At 39.9% G+C, this 21,512-nt stretch overlaps 1 protein-coding gene across 1 annotated transcript; it reads right to left on the bottom strand.

Moving 5' to 3' along the window:
* Positions 1-8,318: 8,318 nt before the first annotated feature.
* LOC145470645 (uncharacterized) lies at positions 8,319-21,512 on the bottom strand. Its single transcript, XM_081454461.1, has 12 exons — positions 21,473-21,512; positions 20,339-21,287; positions 17,155-17,509; positions 15,903-16,052; positions 15,007-15,135; positions 14,137-14,265; positions 13,334-13,585; positions 12,480-12,806; positions 10,971-11,219; positions 10,210-10,521; positions 9,369-9,617; positions 8,319-8,656 (listed from the first exon to the last, which is right to left on the bottom strand). Exons 3-12 carry the CDS (start codon positions 17,480-17,482, stop codon positions 8,319-8,321), a joined length of 2,463 nt encoding a protein of 820 aa, XP_081310587.1. The 5' UTR covers positions 17,483-17,509; positions 20,339-21,287; positions 21,473-21,512.

Genomic DNA, 21,512 nt, shown 5'->3' with positions numbered 1-21,512 from the left:
TTAAAACAGGATATAACAGCCGAGACACTGCCCCTTTAAGTCTCAAGTCTTTGAGTCTTAAGGAGACGATAGTTCTAATTGACAATTAGATTATGAGCTCAAGATTTCTTTGAGGTGATAGTTGAGGTTATGATCCAATTGCTTTACTAGAATTCTGACTGAAATTTCCTTCAAATAATGATTCCAATTATTTTCGGTCTAAGCATTAAACTTCACCCTTTAGAGAATTCGTGCGGACTGAATTGTCAATTTGACATTTGCAGTTGTGTCCACGCGTACTTAACAATTACAAATTTCGAGCATTTTCAATTTAAGAAACTGTAACTGCCATCCTTTTAGTCTTCTCAAAACTTGGATTATCCATTTGTTTCTAGATGTTCTTTCAAAACTTCGGATAGTGTACAATGGCTCAGCCAATCAGATTACAGCATTTGCATTAGTATACTAGTAGTAGAATGATACTTACTGTGCCAGGACACGTCGGTATATCCACCAAATATGTAGCTGCCGTATTTAATGATGGTCACAGTGGGTCCCTTTCCATCACAGTTGCTGTGGAATATCGATGCAGCCGAGCCGTCAGTCTTGGCATGCCAGCAACGCACAAATCGATCACGCCCTGGACTCAGGAGGACTGGGTCTAAGAAGGACAACAATTTCCCCAAGTATTGGTTGTAATCGAGACCGTCGAGAATGACGGACACACTTAGGCCTGGATAGAGGAAAGAGTATAAAACCGGTATGTTTAAGTATCAAAGTCGCCTTTTTGAGGTTTGCTTAATTCATTAAATCGCCAGAGTGATCAAGATCTAATTTCTCATCACAATACCAATACATTATCAAGCATACAGGTAATGAAAATAGTTGAAATCATCTGCTAAGTGGAGCCGTCTTGATTTACCAGCAAATTCTCAAAACTGTATGGCTCTCAGTAACAGGAATTAACAGTTTGAACTGAAAAGGTTAACAGTGATATGTTCTTTTTCATTTCGTTCATGAATTAAACGATTGGTTACCTGCATATCAGCAAATATCTCATGGTTCGATTTAGTGACCCGGGCACTTATTTTATACTTTTGGTAACTCAAGGGAGGGTGCTAATTGGAGAGCGGGCGCTTATTAGGGACGGCGCGCTTATTTCTTTCTTTTTCTCTTCAACATAAACATGGAAATGTGATAAGGCATTTCAATGGACAATAACTGTTACTTTTCACTTGAGAATTGTAACAATAGAGGTTCGCATAACCATAACACCATTTGCCTGTTTAGACCAAGTCGATGCGTTAACTCATACGCTCAAGAAAGAAATGCATTAGTCAATTCCAGCTGTGCCCATGCTGCCCCCCCCCCCCCAACAGGCCTTCCCCCGGGAATTAGGTTATTTTGAAAACAACCTGGAAATGCCGTACGGCTGGAACAAACCAGTTGATCAAATGCCCCGGGGTTGTGGCTCAATTATTATTATTTTTTCGTTTCTCATGTTACTTTCAGTACAATCAAAGCCAATTCAGGCCAAATTAAAAGTCCTAGCAAGGTCTTTTTTTAACTTTAATAGTGAAGAAAAAACACAATATAGGTTATTCCGTAGGATCTAGAGTCTTATTTATGTCCTATTTAGACGCATTCATTACGAAACTTACCGTATTTGCCGATAAACTGGTCATTAAAAGAAGCGACAATGCTGCATCACAACCAATAGGAGGAAATGGTCATGAACGCTGGTAAACATGGAAAAAGCGAAAAACAAACAAACAAACAAACAAACAAACAAAACAAAACAAAACAACAGGCTAAGATTTATGTTTGAAGGTCCTTGACCCAGGACATCTGTTGTTTTATGCTCATTGACTATGCTTGAATTATATAATCGCAATGCTGCTATTGGTTAATTGTATGAGCACACATAACCACCTTTTGTATTTTGGCAGGTTTTTTGCTGGGTCAGCCCCCAAAGAACTTTGCCAGGTTTCCTTACCATTTTCCCTCCATTAACTATGGCTGCATGTAAGATGAAAAAGCGAGATGGTCAAATGCCCCAGGGTAATTGTGCAAGGCTGATATCCGACCCCGGGATTGACATTGTGGAAAAATGCCCCACTATTGCGGGGGATGGGCACACATGGAATTAACTGACACATTGTTTACTTGTCTAATCAGTCTTTACTATCATCTCTTCGATGTCAAAGTCTTCACTGTCACTTTCGCAATGAGGGCACTTGTTGTAAGCCCGGGGGATCTGGGTGCGAGGAGACTCCCTTATATGGGCTATATAGGTACGCGCGGACCGAAAGATAGCGTTTTCAGCCGTTTTGGTCATAAATAGGGTATGGTGTTTGCACTTGAACTAGGTATGCTTTTTAGAAGAAGCTACTTTTTCAAGTCATAAATAGGATGGGAAGATCGCGGATTTTGGTCATAAATAGGGTAAGGGTTTTGGGAAGCGGACCGCGCACACCTCCACCCAATTTTTCTGGGAGTACCCCCCGGGGGTTGTAAGGCGGCGCTTATTGAAAGAGAGCGCTAAATCGAATCCTGATTACGGCATTAAAAGAGAGTTATCATGTTCTGTTTTTAATCACCTATTTCGTAGAACACTTCAATGTCAGTAGGAGTGAAATGAAGAATGCCCCCAGTGAAAAAGCTACAATGCCCAGCTGAATATCCTGAAGGAACGGAGTATGTATAGCCGCAAGTGGTATACGATCCCGAGTTGCTCGTAGAGTTGTCCGATATGCGGATGTCATTGTACGCACCAGCACCAAAAGTGGGTCCGTAGTTGGAGCAGTGATACATTGCGTATTGTTGATTTTGATACTGAGTCAGTTTGACAGGATTATATCCATCATTGTTGTAAAGCGAGAACAGGAAAGCTTTACTGGCATAAGTATAACTGCAACTAGAACCTGAATTGGAAACAAAAGTTGTACACTTTCTAAGCATTTCGGTTGAAAAGAAAAACAGAAATAAAGCTACCATATATTGTAAAGTAATCTTTAGAAGAAAAGAAACAACAACAAAAAAACAAAATAAATAGGCAACGAGAGGATCGGATCTGTTGGCAAGGGCGTTAAGCGTGATATGCCTTGGTAGCGACTGAATTTTCAAATGAGTGAAATGAGATCGCGACGTTCTAGGTGGAAACTCTTTCTATAGTCGAAAAAGTGTTTTAGTTGGAGCAAGAAGATAAGCAAGGAAGAAGTCTGGAGACTGACAGAGAGAGATCGTCCTTCTGGAAGCTTTCGGTGGTTTACAACAGGACTTCTTATGGAAAATACACCTAATTCAGATTCACGACTCATACTTAGTAGAATATGATGCAACTAAGTTTTGTTCTGTCAGCGTCATTGATAAGCATGTTATTGGAAGATTGAAACAATAACGTAAAATGCTATACCTCCCAACCGGAATACGTTTTCCGATTGGAGGAAAAGGTGTCACGTGCGGTGGGTCAAAACTCACTAACTCCCCTGGGGCGAACAAAACTTACTAACTCCCAAGGGCGAGCAAAACTCACTAACTCCCTAGGGAAACAACAACTTAAACTTTCGACTCGCACATGATCAGGTTGTGCTCCTTTTAACCCCACCAAATTTATGTGCCAGCCGACGTCAGGCAAACATTTTTTTTGCTGTTTCTTTTTTCTTTTTTGAGTTGGGAGGTATACAAAACACTTCATGACTGGCCCAGCGGGAAATAGTGAGTTCTGTTTCCCCTCGACCTCAACGTTCTCCTCGACTTCGCCAACCTCGTTCCCAGGGTCTCTCATCTTACCACCCCCTAGAGCGAACGATTCGCTCCAGGGGGCGGTAAGATGACAGACCCTGGGAACGAGGTTGCGGCTTCGCCTGAGGGAACATTGAGGGTCTCAGGGATACAAAACTCACTGTTTCTCTTGGGGTCAGTCATTAAATGCTTAATGACCAAGTTCAGCGTATTCTGGAAAACGAACCGCACAGCCACATGATTTTCGAACTTAACGCTGGCTAGCATAATTATTGACAGTACGAGACAGACATACATGAAACTGGATTAACCAGAACCTTCATTTTTCAATCGACGTTCGAGGCCGTACTGTTGTGGTTGCCAAACCAGAATGGATATGCAATGGTAATATAAGTCGTCAGCACTTTCATAACGTAAGTCCAAATAAATTAGGTTTTCCTTGTTAGTAGAGCGTTCTCCATCTGCCAAATGCTTTCAGACACTTAAATAAAGTTTTTTCGTTCGTTCGTTTGTTCTATTGGTCATTCGTTTAATTTGTGCGCACGTTCGTACGTCCGTTCGCCCGTTCGTCCTTTCGTCTCTTCGTGCCTTCGTCCGTTCGTCCCTTTGTCCCTTCGTCCGTCTGTCCATCCGTTCGTCTATTCGTCTGTCCTTTTGTTCGTTCGTTCGTTCGTTCGTTCATACCTTCCTATGTTCGTACAGTTCGTTCGCTCAGTCAGTCCTCCGGATGCGTACGACCAAAGTGGACTGGTAAGATAGTTCCTTATTTTCACTTCTTTTGTATCTCATTCTCAAATGACTTTCCGCACTACAAGGAAGTCTCTTTGTCGGCAGTACATGAAGTGCATGGCTGCGAGCGATTTACTTATTCTGAAATGCGGGTGGCAAAGTGGGTGGGGGGGGGGGGGGGGTTACCAATCACGCATCACGATGAATTTTTCTATTAAATCACGCATCACGGAGATTTTTTTTCAACAATCACGCGTCACGTAAAAAGAGTAAGTACATCGCCAATTTTGTGGTGTGGGATTTTCCCCTCTCCAGACAGGCGGTCTAACTCCGCCCGCCTGTTTCTTTCCTTCCTCTATGACACAATCGGGAGCCTGTTCACAGGCTAAGTTGACAGAGATCTTATACGAATTGAGAAGACGTCTACGCTACCTTTGCCAAGCTTTGATGTACAGGCAATATTTGTGTCAAAGCTTTACCCCTGTAAATCCTTTTCTGATGTGAAGTTTATATAAAATAATTCATATATGAACAGCGGTTGTAGATGAAAGTGAAGAATATAAACTTCACATCATTTCACTCCTCACGGGAAGATATGAACTCAATTAACTGGCCTCGCTCCCAATGTGTGACTTCATAGCTCAGTTGGTAGAGCATCGCACCGGTATCGCGGAAGTCACGGGTTCGAATCCCGTTGAAGCCCTGATTTTTTCAGGCTTCTTCTTTCCAATTGTTTAAATTGGAAAATTAACTGCGATTATCATTCTGCACTTTCATCTACAACCGCAGTTCATATATGAATTATTTCATATAAACTTCACATCATTTCACTCCTCACGGGAAGATATGAACTCAAGTAACTGGCCTCGCTCCCAATGTGTGGCTTCATAGCTCAGTTGGTAGAGCATCGCACCGGTATCGCGGAGGTCACGGGTTCGAATCCCGTTGAAGCCCTGATTTTTTTCAGGCTTCTTCTTTCCAATTGCTTAAATTGGAAAATTAACTACGATGATCATTCTTCACTTAAATCCTCTTCTGTTCGGCAACGCTTTTATGTCTGTGGATGACATAACGTGGCTTTTGAATTCAGTTAGGTCTTTATGACGACCTTCATTAAGTGGTTCACAAACTTTTTCCTTGTGTAGCCTCTCTCTGTCTTCTGGAGCGGCATAAAATGACACTTAACTCTAACGTCTCTTATCTTTTCAGCCGTTTGGAACCCTCCGGTTTTGAGACGACATTCTTTCAGACCTTAAATACGATGATTGATTGATTGATTGAGTGAGTGATTGCTTGATTGATTGATTGATTGATTGATTGATTGATTGACTGACTGATTGATTGATAGCCGGTTTCGGATATGGTCTGATGCACTGCCAAAAATGATCGGTCGACAAAATGGACAAAAATAACTCTGAAGCTCATAGTCCTGGTGCAAAGCTTGACTGTTTTCAATTGACTTATTCCTATTCTGTCACAATTGTTTGGACCTATAGTACCGTGAAGATCCACGAAGATCAAAGACATCAGAAGCCCACGATTTATTGATCTCTTTTAAGATTCTATTTACTGTTTACTTTGAATGAATGGTATCGGTTGTAGTTGAAAGAACGTTCACTTATCACGGAAATCCAATTGGCAAATCACGCATCACTTGCTTGTAAAATAACAAATCATGCATGACGTTATGATGTCTTGTCCAGCGTCACGAGGCTAATTTGGTCCAATTCACGCGTCACGCTGCTAATTTTGAGGCCATCATGCGTCACGCAAGAACCCTTTGCCACCCTCTGAATTGAGCCCTCTAGCTTGTGAACTCCTCGTAGCCTGATTGAAACCGATTAAGTTAAGTTTTTTTTAAAAAAAGTTTGCTCAAGACGAAAGCTAGTCTGCTTAATGCGAGTCGGCGCCGCTAGATTAAGTTCTCGCAGTCCTACGCGGGTGTTTGGACAACCAGTCACAATATTTTTAGCCTGCGAACGCAGACGTATTTCCGGCTGTCGCTTGGTTCCGCCGAAAAACCCGAGCCAGGAAACGATTTCTGTGACGTAATGACTTTTGTTTCTTCTTGGCCAATCAGATTCCATGATAGAATGAAACTCGAGTGCTCCTCGCAGCGAATACCTCGCGCAGTGGTTCTGGGGTTATTTGAGCTAAATTGTGATTGGCTTAGAATTCTTACGTCACAGAAATCGTTTTCTGGCTCGGGTTCGCAGACGTTATTTTTCGGCGGAACCAAGTGACAGCCGGAAATACCTCTGTGTTCACAGGCTACAATACTTTGAGCTGCGAATGAGATCGAAGCGAATCTGCTCTTAGGGTAGCTACGAAAGATCTTTATAGAAATCGAGGATTTTTCTTATGAGTTAAGCCCGCCATCGGATGCGATTTGAGGTCGATTATGCGAAACTGCAAGGCCGCGCAACATCAAAAAGCGTATTAATATCGGTTTTAAACCTGAAATAAGTACTTGTATTTCTTAAACAAGAAAAGAGTAAGACCAATGGTTAAACAAAAGAACAAAAATGGAGTTTTTTTGTTCTTTTACTGAGATAATAAAGCACGTTTTTATCAAGCTCTTGGTGATAGTTAGATCTTATGATACTTACTGCGCCAAGACACGTCAGTGTATCCACCAAATATGTATTGGCCAACTCTAATGATGGTCACTGTGGGTCCCTTTCCATCACAGTTGCTATGGAATGTGGACGCAGCTGAGCCGTCTGTCCTTGCATGCCAGCACCGCACAAAGTAACTCTGCGATACGCTCGGGAGAGCTGGGTCTAAGTAAGTTATCAGCTTCCCCAAGTATTTGTTGTGATCGAGGTTGCCAAGAATTGCAGATGTTGCAAGGCCGCCTGGGTACGAGAGACAAAAGTTCAAAGCAACTGCAGTCGTACTGCTGGTTTTCACTGTCATGCCATCAACAATCAAGATTTTAATCATTCAATAAATTGAGTCAAGAATGTGAGATATAACAGATTATTGATTTATATACAACTTCGCAAAGACTTAGGTCTGCCTGTTTCTTCATACCTGTGTTATTCGAGAAATGCTTCTCTCAAATTTGTAGATAGAGCTTTGTATGGAGGCGCCGTGTTGGTGTCGCCAATAAAGTAACCATCAATTTTTATTTCTAAGTATGACAACGTCTCATAAAAATCGGCAATCTCTTCAACTGTCAATCGAGTTTATCTGTTAATCGTTTTCATGATAATATCGATTTTACTTAAAATACATCACGGCAAACTATCACCCCAAACCACTACATGATGTAAATTTTTCATCCATTTGACCAAGGAAAGTAATGGTCATAAAAAAAAAACTGATTCAAAGCACGTTTCAGCCTACGCCAAGCCAATCGAACTTCACAGTCGTTGAGGTCCAAGGCGGACTCTCATGTGGAAGGGTCTGGGATGCTCGTAATGTCTGAAACTGCTCTTTGTTCCGTTTCTGGATTTATTAAAAGCAGTCATTGTTTCAAGTTGTTTCACAACGAATGATTTCCATCACTTCTCATGAAAATTATTTCTCCATGAAACAATCGCAAACGTTGTTTTGTCATTTTAACGGACTCCGATTGAAAATTCAACAACAACTTTATTATTTATTATGACTCGCATATTTACAATTTTACAGAAATATATACACATTGAGTTAAAAAAAAGCTTGACAATAGCAACAGCGCGAACCCGCAAGTAGCCTGGGCTCATCTAGGCAGGCCACATCTATATTTATATTAGACAATTCACCTTGCCTGTGATAAGAAACAAGGCTGAAACACCGAAAATAATTCAGAAATATTTACAGCAGTTATGGTTGAATGGGTTACTCGGTGATATTGACTAAAGAATGATGTCATATTTTCAATTACCTATATCGTAGAACACTTCAATATCAGAAGGAGTGAAATATAAAGCTCCAGTGAAAAACCCACAGTCGCCAGCTAAATATCCGTGGGGTACAGAATATGTAGAGCCACACCTGGTATAAGAATTGGTAGGTTGGTTGATGGTAGGGTTGTTTGATATGTAGATATCATGTACATGTCCTCCACCATAACCAAAAGTGGGTCCATAAGAGGAACACCTGTAGATTGCTTCGGTCTTTTTTTGATACTGAGTCAGCTTGACAGGATTATATCCATCTTTGTTGTAAAGCGAGAACAGGAAAGCTTTACTGGCTGAGGAGTAACTGCAAGAACCTGAAAATGATGAAGAAAAGCGGATTGTGGCATTTAGAAATAAAAACAAAAAGAAGCTGATAAAATAAAAATGCTTCAGAACAGAGAAACAACTGCAACAACAAGGAAAAAGTCTCTGACCACTGAAGTGGCTGGCAAAGACGTTATGTGAAAACTTTATCCTGAGGTCCTTACTGACTACAGGGGTAAATCGACAAATCATGCGAAAACAACGTTCATTTAACACAACAACAACCACAAGGGAACGAACTAATATCGATCAAATTAAAAGCATAATGTTTCTCCACAGCAACACCAACGGAAGCAAGAATACTTATTCATAAGGCCCAGCAAAATAATGAAAAATTATTGGACGAGATTGAGCAAAATATGGTGATTTGTCAGTGGCGAGCAGATCAGTAATTGATCTTCGAGACACGAATCACGATATTTTGCGATATCGGAGATCAATAATTGCTTTTTTATTCGCTCACCAAGTTTGTTTTCATTTTTAAATCACTCTCCGTCTGATCGCTCAGGAAAGCGACCTGCCGTTTCCCACTTAAGAGTGTGGTTACAATTACACATGAGTAGAACTATTATTTGCATTTACACGGTATTACGCATGAGCAGACCATTATTTGCAGGCAGTTATTTGAAGGTCATGTGGTGGGCTCTCGGCCAATGAAAAGGAAGCAAATACATCGAATGATAATGATAAGTATATACGTACTTAGCCAAGACGTATTGGTATATCCACCAAATATGTATTGGCCAACTTTAATAATGGTCACAGTGGGTCCCTTTCCATCACAGTTGCTGTGGAATGTTGACGCATCCCAGCCGTCTGTCTTAGCATGCCAACATCGCTCAAAGTAAGTACGGGATGCACTCGGGAGAGCTGGGTCTAAGTAAGTTATCAGCTTCCCTAAGTATTTGCTGTGATCGAGATCGCCAAGAATAACAGATGCACCGAGGCCGCCTGGGTACGAGAAACAAGAGGTTAGCTGTGACATTGATTTTAGCCAAATTTAGGCAAACGAAATGACCGCTGAATTGGGGGAAATATAAAAACTAATCACTGAAAACAGTGAGGGAATATTTCAGTAACACAACTTATACAAAACAAGGTACGGATGGACAGAAATTGAAGAAGATTTAAACGGATGGCGAAAAGAGTTTTTGAAACATTTTATAGGCTGAACAGTTTTCAAAGTTTGTATCGTCTGCTTGCATTGTCATCTTTAATTATAACGTCTGGGAGAAGCATTTGTTTGTAATAAAGCTATGGCTTTGTTATTTAGATCCATAGAAGTAATGTCTTCGCTAACATTTAGTTTTACAGCGAGTATTTGACAAAACTAAATAAAATACACCAAACTCAGCTGGGCACAATCCTTGTAATACCGCCGTTTCGCAGTAGCAAAACAGTCAGATTTTGAGGTCTTCTGTTCATCCGTTGTAATAGCCACATGTAGCTTCACAAGACTGAATGCAAATGTCAAACTCCTATCTAAAACCAATAACTGTCGCAAGTATTACATCAACCCAACAAAGAAACACGAATTTATTACGTATTTCGTAAAACACTTCAATGTCAGTTGGCGTGAAATGACTGGTTCCAGTGAAAAATTCACAGCCAGCATTTGAATATCCGGAGGGGAAGGAGTAGGTTCCGCCACACTGGGTAGAAGAATTTTGGTTGGCCGTAGCGTTGTCCGATATGTAGATATCAGGCCCGTAACCGAAGCTGGGGCCGTAATTGGGCTCCTTGCACATTGCATACTGCTGATTTTGATACTGAGTCAGCTTCACAGGATTATATCCTTTGACATTGTAGAGCGAGAAGATGAAAGCTTTACTAGCTGAAGTATAACCGCCAGAATCTAAGATGAAAACAAGCGTATAAACATTCTGACAAACAAAGACATGTTAAAGTAACATTACCAAGGAAGTTAAAGTTAAAGTGATTCAAAAGACAAAATTCTTGCAAAGTCCGAAAAGTGTCGCGAAATGTGCGCACCTCAAACTCGCGAAATAAACGTGTCGCGAAAATTTCATGTAATAAGTAAGGTAGAACAGAAAAATGCAGTTATAGCGCAACACAGTCGTAAGTCGAGAGGATTTCAAAGGTGTTTCGCATGATCTAACCCGTAATGCTTGAAAGCGTTATAAGATTATATTGGTGTTAAGCAATAACTTGTCATTGCATGAATAACATCGACATGTTCTGCCTGTGGAGGAAAGCTGATAACAATGAGAAGGTTTCACATTTGTCCAGAAGGCCTAAGAAACGAAGACAGTTCATACTGAAAACGTTCTCATAACTACTCACTTTGCCAAGACAGATCCGTATATCCACCAAATATGTAGCTACCGGACTTAATGATCGTCACTGTAGGTCCTCTTCCGTCACAGTTGTTGTGGAATGTAGATGCAGCCGAGCCGTCAGTCTTAGCATGCCAGCACCGTACAAACTCACTGCGGAATGCATCCGGGACGACTGGGTCTAAAAAAGAAATAAGCTTCCCCAAGTATTTGCCGAAATCGAGGCTTCCAATAATGGGCGATGTACCAAGGTCCCCTGTAGAATGAAACAAAATTTGTGGTTTGAAGTAAGATAAAAGCAAATGAGTTCATAGCTCTCGGCTGTTTACTATTTAAACGGCGAAACTGGTTCGTTAACGGTTTGCGCAAATGATAAGCAAAAATGCCTGATGGTAAGGTCCGTTCCGATTGACGATTTAGCATTTACTCAAAAAAAAAAAAAAAACCAATTTACCAAAAGAGACTAGGACAAGTTCAATTTGATCATATTTCAAGATGGCGGCGAAGAATTGCAAATGGTAATAAGCACATTTTCCAGTCGGAAATTTCTGTTGAAAATTATAAAACTTCCCGTTCGGTTGAGCCAAAATTGTCTTACCATTTACATTCTGACCGATATTTGCGGAATTTTAGGGTAAATGGTCATTTAATGTCTTTTAATGAAATTTGATATATTGATTCGGTAAAATGAGTTTCAAATAAGATGTGTTTACGATATGATTGAAAAAAACTTTGCATCTTTCCTGGAAACATCCTCACGTCTTTCGAAAACTAAGGAAGACATGCTCAGAAAATGTTCCGAAATGATAAAAAGGCCTTGGGATAATATTTGAAAGTTTTAAAAGTCTTACGAAAGTAGTCAAAAATCTTTGCAACATAGTCGAACATCTACGGCTTCACTCTATAATGTAAGGTAAAGTCTGCATACGAGCCAAATGGCCCATCAGGCCGGAGCTTATCCCAGTTTCTGTAGCATGAAGTGACTAGAAATATTTCTACTCCTCCCTGGATGGGATGCTAGTCCATCGCAGGGTTACCCCCAACATTAAGTTCGCCGGTACCCATTTGTACACCTGGGTGGAGAGAGACACTGTGAGAGTAAAGTGTCTTGCCCAAGAACACAACACAGTGTCCCCGGCCAGGGCCCGAACCCGAACCGCTCAATCCGGAGACGAGCGCACTAACCATGAGGCCACCGCGCCTCCCACAACTATGAAGTATACTGCAATTGATTGTACTGACAGAGGCAGGTGTCCTAAAGAAATTGTAGCGATTATGCTGAAAAACAAGTTACACGAGGACTTATCATGTGAACCAATCAAGCCAGAACCAAATACATGTAGCTAAGGAGAAGCGCGGGAAAAGGTGTGCGAAAGCTGTGTACGAGCGAGTTGCGATTGGTTTTGATCTTAGATTACTTCTGATTGGACGACAGCGTGGTGCGAGCATCGTAAGCCAGTCGCTTATTGTAGTGATTATTTTGGTTGAAACCACTTCATTTGCTAATATTCATTACCTATTTCGTAGAACACTTCAATGTTAGTAGGAGTGAACTTATCCCCTGCGGGACCAACGAAAAACCTGCAATCACCAGCTGAATATCCGGGGGGGACGGAGTACGTAGAGCCACATCGGGTAGAAGAATTTTGGTTGCTCAAAGCGTTGTCCGATATGTAGATGTCGTGATCCCCGCTATTAGAACCAAAAGTGGGTCCGTAATTGGAACAACCATACATTGCTTTTTCCTGATTTTGATACTGGGTCAGCTTAACAGGGTTATATCCTTTGTTGTTGTAAAGCGAGAAGATGAAAGCTTTGCTGGCTGTAGAGTAGTCGCAAGGAGCTGAAATGAAGAGAAACGTTTGAAACATTCTAAATACCTCGGCTGTAAACAAACACTGATGAAAAGGAATTGTATTGCCCGGAGGAGGGGGGGGTACTTCCTTATATGGGCTATACAGGTATGTGCGGCTCCACAGGGTATGGCTTTTTAGCAGTTTTTGCCGTAAATAGAGTATAGATTTTGGCCATTTAGGTCCCAAATAGGGTATGGTTTTTGAACTCTAGTCTTGGATCGGGTATGTCTTATAGAAAAAGCTATCCTTCCACTAAAAGCACATAAACATTGCCTTTAACCTTGGTCTGAACTAAGGAACAAATTATAAGGCAGGTCTGAAACAAGGTATTGATTCAAGGGTCTGGTCTTAAATGAGGTATCGGACTTTTGGTCATGTCATTAATAGGGTAGGGAAAATCGCAGATTTTGGTCATAAATAGGGTATGGGTTTTGTGAAGCGGATCACACATCCCCGCCGAAATTTTCTGGGAGTACCACCCCCGGAGAAAGAATTGATACTAATTGATACTTACTGCTATGCCAGGACACGTCGGTATATGCAGCAAATATGTAGTTGCCGGACTTAAAGATGGTTACGGTGGGTCCTTTTCCATCACAGTTGTCGTGGCATATCGATGCAGCCGAGCCGTCAGTCTTGGCATGCCAGCACCGCACAAGCCCACTACGCTGTGAGCTCAGGAGGACTGGGTCCAAAAAGGAAATCAGCTTCTCAGTGTAATTTTTGCGATCGAGACCAGCAAGAATAACGGATGAACCGAGGCCACCTGGGTAAGAGAAAATAGCAAAGTGAGGCTAAAGTACTTTGAGTCAAAAGAAAAAGCAGGAGCCATCTTAACTAAATTAGCAAATTATGGTAAAAGGCTAAGTCGGCATACGGGCCAATTGGCCGGGCCAATTGGCCCGGCCAAATATCAGGCCGGAGCTTATCCCGGTTTTTGTGGTATGAAGGGATTAGGAGTATTTCTACTCCTCCCTCCTTCCCCCCACTGGTACTCATTTATACTCCTGGGTGGAGAGAGGCACTGTGAGAGTTAAGTGTCTTACCCAAGAACACAACACAATGTCCCCGGCCAAGACTCGAACCCAGACCGCTCGATCCGGAGTCGAGCGCACTTACCATGAGGCCCCCGCGAACATGAGCCACCCACAAAGGCTTTGTCTTTGTATGAGATAAAAATAGATCTTGATCTTTTTGCTCACCCCCACGTGGCGCGCGAAGGAAACAAAAGCCATCCCAAGATCACAAAGGTAGGGACAGAAGGGTTCGAATATTAATTTATATAATCATTGGAAACATGACAGGCGAAAGACTCACGGAAACTTGTGCAGTATTTTCCGTTTCCGAAATATGTTGGTTTGCAGGAGCATATGTAGGATCCCACAGTATTGTTACAGTCGGCATTGACGTCACAATCATGTGACCCGTCGGCACATTCGTCAGCATCTGTAAAGCAAAGGAAAAGAAGCGCAATGGGTGACTTGTGGACGAAGATTTTCCATGGTGATCCGAAGGGATTAAACGAATCTTTACGATTGTCTTCCAAAGTTTGCCGAAGATTCTCAGATGTACCGACTCTTGATAACTTTAATTCCGCTCTTTTCAAGCACTCATTTTCTTATCGAAATGATTAAAACCCGTTTTCCTGTTGAAATTTGCTCCAGCACTTTGCTATAGCCTTGCCTTAGTGCGAAACCTCTGACGCAGCCTGTAGTTAGTTTGCTTTGTACAACAGGTGCAAAGATCAATAAACGAGTGGTAATCGAGGGATTGTCAGCTAGCACTCAAATGAACTACGTCACGGTTTGCGCATCTTGAAAAGTTTAGCCTAAATTTTTCAAGTTCGTCGTTTGTAATCCGAGTCAATCCTCTCCATCCTTAACCATCCTTGTTCCTTTATGGTTGATTATTATCTCTTTAGTGTTTTTCTATCTTAGTAAATTTATATTTTCAGGTTTCCTTCAATTTAAATTCAATTTTGTACGTGGCCAAAATGACTCAAAATAACGTAACTGAGCTCCTTTAAATTCGAGCGAAGTAAAAAATTATAACACAAGATATGAGATTCTGAGACTGCTGTTTAGAGTTTGCCAAAACCGTGGACAAGAATTCATACCTACACACCTACTTTATTTGAAAAGGTCGAGTTCAGGCAGCACTAGGCTGACCAAGTCATGTTATACTTACCAACGCAACCTTTTCCATCCTGATAAATAAACCCAGTCCTGTTACATAAGCAGCGATAAGAACCAATGGTATTCTGACACGTGGCACTCTCGTGACAAACAGGAACTGAGGAATTGCATTCGTCCAGGTCTGAGGGAAGGATAGCAAAATACACTCATCTTTTTTAAGGTTTTGAAATGGATAGAATTCGTTAACAACACCTCTGATTTTGGAGTCTCATAGAGGTCCATATTATCAAGTCAAGCTACCATTTTAAGGGTAAAGACTACAAATGTTCCTAGTTAAAGGACCTACTTCACGGTTTGCTCATATTGAAAAGTTTAGCCTATTTTTTTGAAGTTCTTCTTTTGTAAACCGCGTCAGTCTTCTCCATTCTAGACCATCCTTGTTTCTTTATGGTTTATTAATATCTCTTTAGTGTTTCTCTATCTTAGAAAACTATTACTTTCGGGTTTCCTTCAATTTGAAGTTAATTTTGTAGTCTTTACCAGTAGTGAATGTACATAATGAGAGGTCTGAAATCTAAATATTGAAATTTGAAAGTAGCCCACCTTAGAATCAAATCAATGTATTTTGCCCAAAGTTTCCCAGAGAGGTTGTTGTAAATGGTAATTACTATTTTAAGTCTAAAAGAACCCCGACCTTGAATTTCCTTGACTCTAGCGCTACAAATAGACGATTTCCTCTTGTTAAATACTGCAAAAAAAAATCTAGATATCTGTATAAGACGTCAGGGTTAGAAAAAGACCTTGTCATAATCAAAAATACATTTTTTATTGTTACGTGTAAAAACCATGTATAATGTTTCGTAACTTTTTTCATCATTTTGCTGCAAAAGCTGTGTGCAACTGGACACCTCAAAACAGCGACAAAAAAAGAAAACTGGGTAAAGTTACCTTCGGTTTTCATGTCACAGTATGCAAGTGCAACGTTGTCTGGTACAATAGAATAAAACCAGTATGTTCCACTGACGGCTTGTCCTCCTTCACTCGCCTTGATTTCATGGCACGATTCAGCAGGCAGTTCAGGAATGGAACCGAGGGGGACTGGAAAGCGAATATTATTCATTAGCTCTTATTAAAGAAAAGCACAAATTTTCTCCAAAACTTTCTTTTTCGCCATAAATCGGTCCAATTGACCATTCTTAGTCTTTAACGAGCAAAATTTGGCTCGATGAAGGAATTCATACATTTTTGTTTAACCGAGCTTGGTCGGTCTGTATGGGAGAATCTTGACCAAGGTCATGAGTACAGACCTCACTGCGTTCGGTCTGTATGCAAGACCGAGATCAAGATTCTCCCATACAGACCGACTAAGCTCGGTTAATAAGATGTTTATTACATGGCACAAAAGAAAAATTTGATTCTTCTAATGTAACTGGTTTGTACTAGCTGGCATTTTCCTTGCGAACCGCGATGAGCTGAACTTAAATCGGCCAAAGTTTGCTCGTCCTCTTTAATATTTTTTTTCTCATCAGGCGTTTTGGCACTTCCAGTAATAGTTTTTTAAGGAAATAGTCAACATTTTTGTATTGTAGTTTACAGCTTTTTCACCGCAAAATGTAACCGATTTAGGTGCCGGTCTAAATGGGAAAATCTAGACCGCGGTCAATATCGATTTTAGCCGATCAAATTCGTGAATTCGGTAGTTCCCAGTCCTTGTGAAACACATGTACAACCGTATAATAATCCGTGATATTAACCAGGTGTGTTACAGTTCCCGTGTGATTCTTGAATCATACTGAGGATGTTATCTATATATCGACATCATTTCATATACGTTTAAAGCGTAGAGAGCAGAATAATTAATGCATTTTGATCGGTTTATTCGAAGGATTCCCAGAGATTTTTTGACAACCTACAAAGATTCCAAAGTTTAACCGAAGACCTACAAAATTTCCGAAGATGACCCGACGAATTCCGACGATTTCCCAAGGTGATGTAAAGGCTCGTCAAGATGTAGAGAATTTCCAACATTCATCCGAAGTGTCCGACAATTTCAATCGTTATTGCATATATTTTTTCATCATGATAATTTTGCAATTCGTATTACCAACGTATGCATGATGTACCTCTTTTCTTAAATCAAGAAACGAGAAATTCACTAAACCGGGTAAGAAAGGAACTTGATAAAACTATGATTAGTTACCTCTACCAAAGTCTCGTCTAAAGTAATATCTGTCAGGGTCTGGAACAAAATCTTCAGGTCTCGCTTCCTTGGTGCGATTGTTCAATTCACACATCTCTTTGGAAATAACGTAGTTGAAACTTTGGCACCGTAAGTCAAGGCGACACTCCTTAAGACAAACATACGAAGAATCTGTCATCCGTTTGAAGATGTGTCTCTGTAACATCATGCCAAACTGGGAAGCTTCTTTTCGACTTTGTCTGCTACATTGCTGTGCCTCCACGTTACAAAACAGTTGCGATACTCCAAGCACAGCTGCTAGGTAAAAAAGCCTTTTGACAAAAGCCATTACGCTCGAGTCCTTGGCAAGACAATCCTTAAAATCAACACAATGTAAAATAATTGTGAGTGTGCTTTGATAGTTTGAAATCATTTGGCAATTTAGCGCATGACATTTTTTTTTTAAAAACTTAAATAATATTCTATAACAAATTTATTTTTTGAAATTTTAATTTTACCCAACAAACTTAGTATGTGGAAACGGTGCCTTGTCATCAAGATTAATCACCTTCGAGAACTTGTTCGTAAAACACTCCGGACATTTGAGAACACTCGAGAAATGTAGAGAGCACTCGCCTGCGGCTCGTGTTTTCTAGATTTCCCTCGTATTCTCAAATGCCCGTCGTGTCAGTTTTATCACAGTGTAATACACGGCTTAGACTTCTTTATTTGTTAAATAAAATATATTTTCCCCACGAAACTTAACTTCTTTACTTCCTGAACGAATTGAGGAAAATTTCATAGAAAACTTTGATGGAAGTGACTCTCGGGAAAAAATTTTCGCCCTGGGCTATATAACTTCAATAAAAACTGGTTCTGAACTAGAAAAAAAGAACAAATTAAATTAATGGACCTGTTCAGTTAAATTGATGTCAAAAACATGAAAAGAAACATGACCACAAATATATTTATCGACGTTTCGGCGAAATTCCCCTACATCCAGGAAAACGGAGACTGATTTTAAGTTCAAGAAAGTCGCCAATTTGTGGTCTTATTTTATTTTACTGACGTTTCGTTTATTTAAAATTAGTTATACTGAATAAAAACAATACAGTTAATTATTTCAGTTTGAATACTTTCTCTACTCAACACGTTTTGACAATGTTAAAAGACTTAAAAGTTTAGTTTTGTTCTGACACAAAATGGATGAAGCACAAAATCTGCTAATAAGACTGCTTAATTATAAACCCGTTGTTTATCAGTGAAATGAAGCTATTTACAGTTCTGCATATTTGTGGCTTTTTCCATTTGTGAAAGTTCGATCTATATTAAAAATTGAATACACCATACGCCCGGGCTAAAAGGTTTGTAAATATTATTGGTTCATTAAGTCATGTCCGTTAATTTCGTTTTGCCTGTGAAATTAATAGTCGTATTCACTTCTTCACCCATAAAGGAAGGTTGTTTTGTAAAACAAAGTTTAAAAAGCAGATTTCTAAGTGCTATAAGTGCGCTTGGACTAAACCACCTAGATTCGCCTTGATAACAGAATATATGATGGAGAGTCATTCTTGACTAAGGAGAACACATTGAAAACGCAACGACACAAAGGGATATGACTGGCCCCAATTAAAAACGCAACAATTAACGTTCATTTTTCCATTTTGGATTTGCATTTGAAGAAAAGTCAGTCAGGGAAATCACATGATTATCGTGAGGCCATCGTTTTCGAAAAGCTCCGTTTTCAAAATGTTTTCCGTCCACACGAAAACGAAAAGCCGGCGTTTTCAAATTCCTGGCTTGAAGAGCGTTTTCGAAAAGCTCCATTTTCGTGACGGATTAATGTGCACTGTAGGCCTAACCGCAGAAATAAAGCTTCGTTTTCAAATTTATCCGGCCTGAGAAATGTGTATCCTGGACTCTTGTTCAGCTTTTATCATAATAATATGTGTGAAAAGATTAAATTGATAACTCAGCATTTTTTTCGGCAAATTCACCTCGGGCTGATTAATTCTTCAACCAAACTTCAACTACTCTTCCGCACAGCTGAAAAAATTCATTAGTACTGAATTAGGTCCTGAAAGTGCTATTTACAACAAAAAGAGGCATACTCTTGAACAAAATTTAAAAGGAGGAAAGAATCTTTCGCTGTGTCAACAAATGTTAATAATTAAACGGTACCTTTTCCGTTAATGGCTTTAGCTTGGAAAAGTGAAAATATATTGTTTCTACTTAATTCGCGAACTAAACTTACGTTGCTATAAATCATATTTAGTAAAGTTCTAAATTGTGACTCAGGACGTGTTTTTCATGCAATTGCTTTCAGTAAAGGTTTGCAATAAGTTTTTCTTTTGAATTATTAAAAATAAAAAAGGAAAACTTTGTAAGTTGAGTAAAATTAGAATTCATCAGGGATATGTCATTTTGTGGTTTTAACTCATTTATATATCGAACCTCTACTTCGTTTGGAACTATTTTTCGGTAAATTACAAAAACACTGTTTGTCATTTCCCAGTTTCAATGACCTAAAAAGCTTAGTTTTCTTTTTCCTGCGACAAGCTATTGATCGAATTTACGAATCCAAAGAACACGGTCAAATGTTGTTTTTCAATATAACTGATGAATTAAAACATTTGTGGCTTTTCGGTTTCATTTGTGAAGTTTTGAGGATGTATAATGTATTATTTACCCGCGTGAATAGGTAAATAATATTTTTATTATGTAATGAGCGTTGATTTTGTATTGCATGGGAAATATTGTTATATACTTGTTTGCTTCGTTCATCTGAGGTCCGATGACATTGCTCTAGCTTTCTTTTGCAAAACATAGTTAAAAAGGGAAGTGTATTCAATGCTTTCTTTTATGGAAAATCACCTGTCAATAGCACTTAATTGCTTTTAACAAACGTGACAACAAAAGGAGTCAGTCGTGTAACGTAGTTGTTATAAATAAGTATAAATAAGTTGAAGCAAGCCTGAAATTCTCCGCTAATCTTCAACGCAACGAAGAATTAAAATCGCAGATTGAACATCATTGATTAAGAAAGAAGAAGCTTGCGCACGCACAGTTCCAACTCGCTTTGGGTTAATTGATTCACAATTCTATTTCCGGGCTGTGGAGAAATCAGAAGCCGTATGTGGTCCAGTGTCCGCATTTATAAATTTTAATTCTTATTTCGAGGAATAAATATAATCCATTGACTTACGGAAATGGAAAAGAGTGCACTTCTGTCCGCAGTCCTGGGTTCAAACTGGAGGGGAAAAAATACACTTTTTTTCAACACCTTTGTGCAGTTTTGAAGAATTGCTTTTTTATCGTGTCTTGTCACTACCACCTTTTTTAGCGTGTCAAAAACTATGCCACAGACTCGTTTTGACAATTCGAGATATTTCAATGTATTGGCCAAAATGGGCGATGAACATGCTTAAAAACAGCTGCTCCAACGTAAATGTTTTCTGTCATAATTTGGTCAAGAGCAAAATAAAGTCTCGCTGTTTTATTCTTAAACAGAGGCTGTATCGCGGAGAGGGGTGGCTCCCATATGAAAACGTCGGGAATACTCGTCAAAAAAAATTGAATTTAACTAAAGCAGACCAATATGGGCGTGTCTCGAGCTTTATTTGACCTCTAAATACTTAAAACGAAGAAGGGTTGAATATATCAAATTGTAGAAACGAGGGATTTCATGGAGGTACTGGAAATTTTTGGCATCTACTGTTGGGCAAAGGAGCCCGGGCTTGTAGACCGGACTCCACAGCTAGCTAGAGAGCTGCGCAAATCGAGCCTAAAAACGGAAATGAGAGCGTTTTTTAACTGTCATTTCTTCGAGTGCACCCTAAAAGATACATTGACAGCTAAAACTAGTGGCATTTCGTCCTGAACACTCCAAGTGAGACCAAAATCCTTGATTTACACCTCAAAGCGAGACGACGAACATCCCCGACCTTTTCATAGGGGATTGCCCCTTAGCTGTATGTGTGTCCTTGATGGAAATACAGCTGGAAAGTTTATGCTGCCTGTTTTGTTACTGCAACTATAGAGTCTAAATGCATAATAATTCTAGTTTAACACTTATGAGACTGATGAAACCGTATAAAGCTTGTTCCTTTTCTTTTCGCTTGTGCTATGTTATAGACAGTGAACGTTGTGTATCTCTGAAAAATATGAAAATTTTGTTGTCGTATATAAATTAGGGGCATTTTCCGTGAGTAGTTAACTCAGCATGCTATAAACGAAAAGCTAATGGTTTTAAGGACGAGCAACCGCAAATCACTAGCTACTAAATCCCTTTTGGTTAATGCTAGGAGAGGCATACTCAGTAAAAACCTGTTTTGCCCACCTTCTCTTCAGTTGTTCCTTTTGGCCATGAGCTCTTGTCA

This window comes from Orbicella franksi, chromosome 15 (genome assembly GCF_964199315.1).
Source record: "Orbicella franksi chromosome 15, jaOrbFran1.1, whole genome shotgun sequence".
Classification (NCBI taxonomy): Eukaryota; Metazoa; Cnidaria; class Anthozoa; order Scleractinia; family Merulinidae; genus Orbicella; species Orbicella franksi.
This window is presented reverse-complemented; position numbering and strand designations above follow the sequence as displayed.